This window comes from Juglans microcarpa x Juglans regia, chromosome 1S (assembly GCF_004785595.1).
Source record: "Juglans microcarpa x Juglans regia isolate MS1-56 chromosome 1S, Jm3101_v1.0, whole genome shotgun sequence".
Taxonomy (NCBI): domain Eukaryota; kingdom Viridiplantae; phylum Streptophyta; class Magnoliopsida; order Fagales; family Juglandaceae; genus Juglans; species Juglans microcarpa x Juglans regia.
In genome coordinates, this window is record NC_054595.1 from 14,277,594 (window position 1) to 14,287,868 (window position 10,275).

At 36.2% G+C, this 10,275-nt stretch overlaps 1 protein-coding gene across 1 annotated transcript; it reads left to right on the forward strand.

The window, feature by feature from the left end:
• Window positions 1-1,202: 1,202 nt before the first annotated feature.
• Window positions 1,203-3,683, forward strand: LOC121247035 (probable xyloglucan galactosyltransferase GT14). The gene is made up of 2 exons (XM_041145370.1): window positions 1,203-1,397; window positions 1,896-3,683. Exon 2 carries the CDS (start codon window positions 1,964-1,966, stop codon window positions 3,473-3,475), a length of 1,512 nt encoding a protein of 503 aa, XP_041001304.1. The 5' UTR covers window positions 1,203-1,397; window positions 1,896-1,963; the 3' UTR covers window positions 3,476-3,683.
• The last annotated feature ends 6,592 nt before the right edge of the window (window positions 3,684-10,275 follow it).

A 10,275-nucleotide genomic window follows, 5' to 3' on the forward strand; every position in this document is an offset into this window, starting at 1 on the left:
AAGCGACACAAACAAGTCCAACGGCCACGCTACTTCTCTAACATCCATCTCACACGGGTTCAATCCTCAAGTGGTTTGACTTTTGCCATTAATTTTCTTGTGCCTTTGTGCGCCGAGCGCTGGTGCCCTTTCATGCGTTACAGCACCTTGCAAGCCAGTGAATGGCTTACAATACATATATGGGACCCAAAATGATGTAAGGCTTATAAACTTTCCATAACTCTCTCTTTCCAAAATAATTCATAACTTCCAACATATTATTAATAATAAATATAATATATATTATTTTGAAAATATTTCCAAACAATTGTATCACCTACAAGGGAGAAACATGCATGCTTTGTGGTAGAAAAGGGTTCGAAGCAGGTTGAAGAACAAAGAAATGCCATGACATGGCAATATCGGTACTCATTCCTCGCTAACAACCGCAGAGAGTAATTACAGCAAAAAAAGAAGAAAGAATAATGATGGTAGAATCATATGAATGTACGAGTAAAGTAGAGATCTTCGGCCTTTGTTAATGAGAAAGTTGGATTCCGTCACTCAAGACGAAGAAGATGGCAAAAGAATAGGTCAAATGAGCATTCATAGCGAAACGGTTTGTTTCATTTAAGTGTCCCTCCCACTTTTTTTATTTTTATTGTTTTTACATTACCGTGGCATTTGGCTTTTAGAAAATAAATTTGGTTATATTAGGAATTTTAAGAGCTAATTTGTTGGTCTCTTAAAAGGTTTGCGTCAATTAATTGTACACAAAGTGTATGTATAAAGCATGTGATATAATATTGTTTCTAATTATTTGTGGAATAATGTATTTGTTGTTGACGGTAAAGCTATTTCTTTTTTTGGTTTCTGATATGATGATGTATAACAATTAAAAAATATTCTGTAAAAGAAAAAAGTTTTATTTACAATTTGAAGTATTATATCAAGCTATCTTAATTTGTTAGTAGACTAAACAAAAACAATTCCTCTCCCAAAGAGAGAGAAGAGGAGTGCTACTTCTACAAAAGGATTACATAAAAGTAATTTAACAAATTGATATGCTTTCATGTGATTCGTTAGATTTGTTGTACAATAAAAATAATTTTACAATCTGACAAACTACGTCAAGCCAAATCAGTTTGTGAAATTATTTTTGTGTAATCATTTTATGACTAGAGTATTTCTCGAGAAAGAAATGAGCCGATGAAAGCCGAGAAGTCAATTAATAACCAGAGAATGTGACCCCATTTCTTCCCTTGGAAATATAGGACAAACCAGAGTTGATTATGGCACTTGAAAAGGCTTAGGTTGTTCGTGAAGGTGCCAAGAGAGACTTGTATCTGTTTATTCTGATGGAGGAAAACAAGGGAAGCAAGAAGCCATTTTAAGGCATTAGAACCATGCAATAAAAGGTAAGCTTATTACGTCCTCTCTTACAAATTAAACTTTCTAAAACCACATTCGAATATTCCATCATATCGAATCATCCCTAATAAATGGCATGATCTGTGTTTTTAATGGGCAAGTTTATTAATTGTTTTCAAAAACAGCTCATTCTACTCACCTAAACGGAAAGTGATCTGAAATCTTGATGCTAATGGCATATAGAATAATGAGCTCATACTTCTTACCATGTGGTGATCGATGCATTTTGAATCTTCTGACACTTATTATACATATGATTTGATATGAAATACACGAATGTAGTAAGAAATGTTTTGTAAATAGGACTAAATTAGCTTACCTTTATTGGTTCAATGCCATGAAACGGCTTCTTGCTTGCCTTGTTTTGCTATCGGTATGTACACAATCTCCACCAGATATACAAATTAATCTCTCTCGACTCCTTTGGAAGCTCATATTATTACTTATATTACTATGGTATTGTTGTATTCTTTAATGTGATTTAGGGGAATAGGGAGTGAGGTCTCGCTAGCTGAATACAGCTTTCTGTATACGTGAGGATATTAAGAAGGACATGGAGAAATTGATGGTCGGAAACTGCTCTAATCCAATCTGGTTTGTCCTACTCCTCTGTTTTCTCTCAAGTTTGATTTTCCTCTTAGTTGATTATATGGCTGCAAGTAGTGGGAAGCAAAGTGGGGCGACATTTATTCTCAACAACTTTGCAAATGATGGAACATTTACTTCATCAAACTTTGCTGCACCGAGTTTAAAGAATCAGAGTCAAGAAATTAGCTCACCTTCTGTGAGAAATACTAAATTTGTTAAGAATTTAGATGATTCGTGTTCGGGTCGATATATTTATATTCATGATCTTCCTAGCCAGTTCAACAAAGAGTTGCTCTTGAATTGCAATTCTCTTATCCAATGGATGAACATGTGCCAATATGTATCCAACTTGGGTCTTGGTCCTCAGGTAGACAAAAATGAATCAGTTATACTGAAAGGGGGTTGGTTTGTCACAAACCAGTTTATGTTGGAAGTCATATTCCACAACAGGATGATGCAGTATCAATGCTTAACAAATGACTCATCGTTGGCATCTGCAATTTATATACCATTTTATGCTGGCCTTGATGTGGGGCGGTACCTGTGGGGTTTTAACATCTCAGTGAGAGATGCTAATTCTTTAGCTCTGGTTAAGTGGCTTGCAGACAAACCTGAATGGAAGAGAATGTCGGGTAGAGATCACTTCCTAGTTGGAGGAAGGATTGCTTGGGATTTCAGAAGACCGACAGATGATGATTCTGATTGGGGTTCCAAGCTTATGGTTTTGCCTGAATCAAAGAACATAACATTGTTGACGATCGAGTCAAGCAAGGAGGACAATGAGTTTGCAATACCATATCCAACATACTTCCATCCTTCAAAAGACAGGCAGATAATCAGGTGGCAGAAAAAGATGAGAAGAACAGAAAGGCAATACTTGTTCTCTTTTGCTGGTGCCCCACGGCCCAATTTATCGAATTCCATTCGGAGTGAGTTGATTGATCAATGCCGCTCTTCATCCACATGCAATTTCCTTGGTTGTTATAATAATGGAACAAATAAGTGTGAGGACCCAATAAATGTGATGACGGCATTTCAAAGCTCAGTTTTTTGCTTACAGCCTCCTGGGGATTCATTCACTAGGCGATCCACTTTTGACTCCATTTTAGCTGGTTGTATTCCCGTTTTCTTCCATGAGGATTCTGCTTATTCACAATACTTGTGGCATTTACCAAAGAACTATACAAAGTATTCTGTGATGATACCATTAAATGATGTAAAGGATAGAAAGGTTTGTGTCAATGAAACATTGCTTAGAGTTCCGAAGAATGATGTGTTGGCTATGAGAGAAGAGGTTATAAAGCTCATTCCAAGTATAGTTTATGGAGATCCAAGGTCAAGGTTAGAGACCCTTGAAGATGCATTTGACATAGCAGTTAAGGGTGTTCTTGAGAGAGTAGAGACAGCAAGGAGAGAGATTGAAGAGAGTAAGTTGTTGACTAAAAAATTTAGTTTTAAGAATTTCTTCTTTCCATGATCTTGTAAGTTATTAAGTTAGTGCCTTGGAAGTGTTTGTCTTTTGATACTGATTGTTGTCGTAATTCTATTTTGATCAGTCCACTAATCATGCTATATATTGAACCAATTTCATTGTAATTTTAGTCGAAATTTGGATAGTTCTGATCATCATCATCTTATTTACTTGTCAATAAACTCTCGATCGCAGTGTTAAGAAACTTAGGGTTGATCATGATCATGATCATGTACAACCTATTTGCATGTTGTGCTTATATAATGAGGCATTTGAAACTATAAAACCATTGATTTCGTGATCGATAAATGTATATCCTTCAACAAAAAGAGGTCGAGATCTGATCTGAGCAAATTTCTTTTTAAACACTAAATTGCATGTAACATCTCATGTTTGCTGCAAACATTTGTTGAATCCACATTCTCAAAACACATACCTCATGAGTCATGAGTATTGGTTATATCATGTCCAGTCTAAATGAACGTACATGCAGTTCTTCCTTCTAGTGATAATAAAGCTGCAATTGGAAAATCAATGTTTTCCAAGGATAAAGATACTGCCTTCAAAATGTATTACCTTGTTCAAAATCAAGAGACATCGATCCTTAAACAGTAGCGTTTTCGTATCCCTTCACATATTCACTGAGTGTAAGACACGAAATGAAATCTAAGTTGCAACACCCAAGTCCAGCACCAAGTCAAGGCTAAGCCATGATATTATTATTATTATTATTATTATTATAGGTTAATAAGTATGGGTAGCCAATTGAGATTTAACTAAAAATTTTAAATAGACTGCGGATTCCAAAAATATATTTTGGTTTAATATGAATTTTTTATCATAAATTACGGCCAATATTTTGTTAAGCCCATGAGCTATAATTTTAAAATAAACTAGGAAAAAATATATATATATATATATATATATTTTCCCGGCCGGAGAGTTCAAAAGGATTTTTTTAAGCCCATTAGTATTTAGTAGATTATTTTTGGGATGGTATTAAGTGGCTTGAATATTGGAAAGCCCAAGGAACCAGAACTCATACGAAGGCCGAAGCTTATGCCAAATGTGATGCCAACCCACGTACAAACCATGCACACGGATTTTCCTCTTTCACTAGGGTTTTCAGCTACCTATAAATATACATGTGAATGCACGTTTTCACGCACAGCCCCACGGAAGCTTATTTTTTCCCAGTATATCCTGTATTTTAGTATTTTAGTATATTTTTAACTGAAGGGATATTTTAATTAATTTGAATATTAGTTCTTTTATTTTAAATTTATCGGATCTCTCGTTGATTTATTTTTATGATTTTTAATTTGTGAAAATTATTTTAATATGCTTTTTTAATATTAATTATTGTTTTACATTTAAATTGCTCTTTATTTTAAATTAGTTTATTGTTGGATTTAATTATTTTATTTTCATTTAATCACTACGTTTAAATTATTTTATTTAACTTGTTGTTTTGAAATCATTTTCGTTGGATCATTTTTGTGACTTAAGATGTGAGGATTGGACTTCATTTCTTTCTCTCACTTTTTTTTTTTCTTTTTCTTTTTCTTTTCCTCTTTTTCCTTTCTCATTCTCCTCTTTTTCTCTTCATTTCTTTTTCTCCTCTCTCTCTCTCTCTCTCTTTTCCCATGCGTGACTTCTCCCTCTCTTCCCCGTCCGTGCATCGTCCTCCACAGCGCCGCCGTGCACCACCCTTTTCTGTCACCACCCCTCCCGACCATCTCCACACCGCCCTGCGACCTCGCCCCTTAGTTTTTAGCCCATCTCGCGCCGCCGTGAGCCCTCACGCACGGCTTCAAGCCACGACACCCTTTGAACTCGCGCGCCGCCGTTGCGCCACCACCTCTTCACCAAATCACCGGCAACCCCCCAACTACCTAACCCACCCATCCTCAGCCCAAATCCTCCATCGGTGAAGTTCATCCATCTCCATTTCTGATTTGAGATTTTTGGATTTCAACCGCCACCCACGGCCAACCACCACCACCATTAGGTTCACCAACATCCTTAAGCCTTTCCCTAGTAATCTCAAGTTTTCGTTTGTCCCCGTTCAAAAGTTGGATTTTGGAGATCCATAGCCTTAGTCCATTTTTCACTGTTACATTGATGTGTCGCCACTTCTAGCACTTTCGTGATCCTTTGAAAATTATGTTATAGCGCTGTAAGTATTTTTTTCAAAGAACTTTTGAGATTTAAATGTATTTTTGCGCTAACTCATATTTATTGTGAACTGATTGGTTGTGCCGGACTGAGTCTGAGGAGTATGGGGTCGGTTGGATTGGATGATAGAGCTGTTTGTGTGAGTGGTTTATGTTGGGATTTGTTGACTGTTTCGGATTTAAATATTGGTGTTTTGGATTTGATGTTGTTTATGGTAGATGTTTAAGTTTGTATTGGAATTGATAAATGGTCGTTTGGGTGGATAAATATGATTATTTAGACTGTACGATGTGGCCATTTTGTAATTGTTAGGTGTTACAATTTGAGTTAATGTTGGTTGTTGGGCTTGTGTTATGGAGGGTCGTGTTGGGTTGTGACGATTGTGGGCTGTCATTGTCGTAACGAGTTATGAAAGTGAGCTGATTGGTTGGACATGATGTGTTGGGTTAAGGTTTTGGAGGTTGTGTGAGTATGCTTATACCATGTATTGAAACCAAAGCAAAATGATGTCATGTGTGGGCTGAATAGAATCATAAAATTTAGTTAGTTTTATTGAATTCGCATTTATATGGAGTATTAACATGTTAGTGAATAATTTTTTGTTTAGGTCGTGACATTGATAGAGCTCAAGTTCAAGGCTTTAGTAACTCTTTGCAAGAGTAAGGTAAGCGGGGTTCCTATGCTAGATTTACATAGAAAGAAATAAACTGAGGTTGGTTTGTAAAAATGTGCATGTTGTTTTAAAAAGAAAAGGTGAAAAACAACATCAGTATATATTTTGCATTCACTCATGAGATTTGTATGAAAGAGAAAATAAATGTTTTTGACATGAATAGTGTAAACATGAGCAATATTAGACATGTTTCTAGAATATACAAAAGAGCGAATGTAATATCATTGAGATTTTTATACATGTGATATGAAATGATTTGGATTTGTTTTTTATCAAATGGAAATTATATGAATATTTTTAGCACGTGTTTTAATATGATATGGATATGAAAAACCTTTGGCATACTTATCTGTTTTGATTCTAATTCTGAATATGGTTCTAATATGATGATACTGGTTCATGTGATATGGTTGGTACCAACATGATATGATATGAATGCACCCACTTTGGAAACAAAGTGGTTTTTTATGTGTTCTTTCTTGTGTGCACACTTGGGGCTTCGAGATTAAAAAATGGAAAGTTTCACAATATGATACTGCCTAGTTTGGCCACCAGAGATAGCACAACCCTACCACAGGGGGTTAAACATAGTATATGATATGATATGCTACGAAATGATATGATAAGATGAAGATATTCAGTTATATTATGCAAAAGTATTTTTTAATATAAAAATGATCTTTGAATATGAAAAATGTCTTTATATATGAATAGTTGACTTTTTCTTAGAATGAAAAGATTGAAAAGTCGCTCTGATTTTCTAAAAAACACATTTCTGAGATCTGTATATGAAAATGAAATGTTTTGTTTATGCATACTAAACTTTCTGAAAAGGCTCATGTTTACATACTAGTATATGTTCTCTGCTTACTGAGTTGTTGATAACTTACCCCTTATCTCCACAATATTTTCAGATGATTTTAGCTATTTCAGCTGGAGATCAAAATTTTGGAGCTTTGGGTGAGATGATTTTAGAGTAGTGGATGAAGTATAGAAAGTTCTCGAGGAGTATTTGAGATTTTTATTAAGAAATTTTATTGAGTTATGATGACTTGGCATTTTGGAAAATTGGTTATATTGAGGAAATTAGCTTGAATTGAAATTTCTTTATGACGTTGGAAATTTGAAATCTATAATTATATTGTAGAAATGTGAGTGTTAGTGACAGGAAGTAACTCTCCGACCCCTACGGGACCGGAGTGTTACATTCCCTCCCTGATATTGTGATCACATTGAAACCCTGATCTCCCTCCTCTAGTTTCTAGGGATTTTGCAACCTTTAATTTTTTTTCCCCTTTCTTCTTGTGAAACTCCTCTTCCACGTAGCTGCCGCCATCCTCCATCTCACGAAACCATCTCCGCATGGCCACAACCCACAGCAAACGCACAAACCACCTAAATGACAACCACCATGAAAGCAGCTCGAGCCATAGCCCTGGGTCACGTCGTCCCGTAGCGTCGCTGCACCAGACCACCGCTACACAGAGTGAGGACCTAGGCCAGCCACCATCCACCACCCAGAGCTGTCCTAGCACGTCTACAAACCTCCACATTCAACCACCATCAGCCACAGCCCTCTTCGTGTCCTCAAACGAAAACTAGCGCCACGCACACGACACCCTTTGTTGGAGAACCAGACCAAGACCACCCACTGTCGCCCTACATCGCATGCTCCTCCACGTCAATTCCACCGTGAACCACCATGGGAACAACCGGCGACAAACCATGACAACCACCATTAGCCAACTGCATTGCTGTGAACCCACGAAGCACCTCTGTTTTTAGACCACCAAAACAGAGCAGTCTCGAAACCAACTGCCTTCCCATCTCAACCGAGAGCCCCCGTGGTCCTACCAAGCATAGCCTCTTCAAGCCCCCCCAGCTTCGTCCAAACTGACAGCTCCACCGTAAACCACCAAACTGGTGCACGTGAAGCCTCCAAGCATGGCAACACTGTGAAGACTCTCTCTCTCTCCCCCCACGTTCTCTCTCACTGCACGTTCTTTTTCTCACATTATCTCTCTCTCTCTCTCTCTCTCTCTCTCTCTCTCTCTCTCTCTCGATGCTCTTTCGTCACACTTGCCGCTGTCAATCTCAACCTGGCCACCCAGATCCGCCGTCGCAAGTTGCTATCTTGGTGATTAAGACCCCTGTCACACAGCTTTATACTCTGGTGAGTCTTCGATTTCTTCACAAAGATGGGGTGCCTTTTCAGCCATGTTTGATACAAAAATGCTCTAATCTCATCTTATCATTACAATTTTTTTTGTTTTAATTTTTAAACAAAATATAATAAATAATTCAACTTTTTCAAATTCCAAAACAATAATAATATTAAAAAATAATAATATAACTATATTTTATTTAACTTTCATCTAAAAGCATCTCATCTCACTATTCAAATGGGGCCTTAGTTTAACCATAGGTGTAGTTTTATTTACAGAAAAATGCCATCAAACCCTTTTGTATGTGATCATCCGTAAGAGCATTGGCAATGGTTTCATCAAAGCTATCTCCAAAATTTGATGGAAAGTATATGTTTTTCATAAATCTGAAACCTCCTTAGCTATAACCTCACATTGAATTAGCCATTAGATTAGTCAAAATAATAATATAATATTATTTTTTTAATAATAATATTTTTATTTATTTTTTTTATATTTTACAATTACACTAACTATATGTTAATTAATAATTAAATTTGATACTTAAATTATTGTTTCTCAACTAATTTTTTTTCCTCAACCTAACTAATCCTGATTAATACTAAACCGTGGTGGCATTAATATGAAATACTTAAACCATGGTGACATTAATCCTGATTAATACTTAAACCGTGTGTTTCCTACCTTCACATCCACCCAAGTATACAAGATTCCTTACTCAAAATCCATCTAATAACACCAATCCGTGTGTGTGTGTTTCCTACCTTCACATCATTATCAAATTAGGTGTCCTAGCATCATTATATTTCCACAAATCACAAACCAGAAATAACAAGCAATCTAACCACAATTCTGAAATCCTAAAATACCATGAGCCATCACAAATAAAGCCAGACAAAACCACAAAACAGAGCCATCCACGAGGAAAAATCACACTAAACAAATAACAAGCAATCTAACCACAAATTTGAAATCATACCATGAGTCATCACAAAACCACAACAAAATCTCAACTCAATATGGAAAAATGCACCTCAGCCCACAAAAATCTGAAATCAAATCAATTTCCATCTCAACAAATCAGATCAAGTATTTACACAAAAAGTGCACCTCAGCCCACAAATTTGGAAAAATGCACCTCAGCCCACAAAAGTATTTACAAACTTAACAAGTCACAATTAGAATCAAGTCACAATCCAACCCACAAAAAGTTACAATCCAGCCCACAAAAAGTTACAAACTTAACAAGTCGCAATCCAGCCCACAAAATTCAGATCTCATAGTGGTTGCCCAGCCACATTTTTATCCAAAACATGTGGCTAGGTAGCCACTAAATTATAGAAATCTAAAATCAGTACCAACAGTTACACACCTCCATGAGGTGTGGATGAAGATTTGTCAGATGTACTTTCGGAAATATTCAAAGAGTCCTTACCAACTCAAATATCCAAAATGTTCTCTCTCTTAAATAGCTCAACTCCTAATTAACTAGGATTAAGGCTACTAAGGTCAAGATCTAAAAAGATTTTTAGGCGGAGTGTTACAACAATCAAACTGAGAAAATCATTTTGCAAGGCAGGAGTGAGGATAATCTATATCCCATGCACTTAAGGAAGCTTTTCACCAATAAACTGAGGCAGCCTACTACTTTTCTTGGAGTCAAAACCACTAGTTCCATTTGGCACAATAGATTAGGCCACCCAGCTCATGACATTGTTTAGTTTTTAGTTAATAATTTTCAATTATTTGTACTCAATACTTATTTGTCTAAAGTTATTTGTGAACCTTGT

Excerpts from the sequence above, each read along its gene's own strand:
- LOC121247035 (XM_041145370.1), top strand. The coding sequence starts at position 1,964 with ATGGAGAAATTGATGGTCGGAAACTGCTCTAATCCAATCTGGTTTGTC.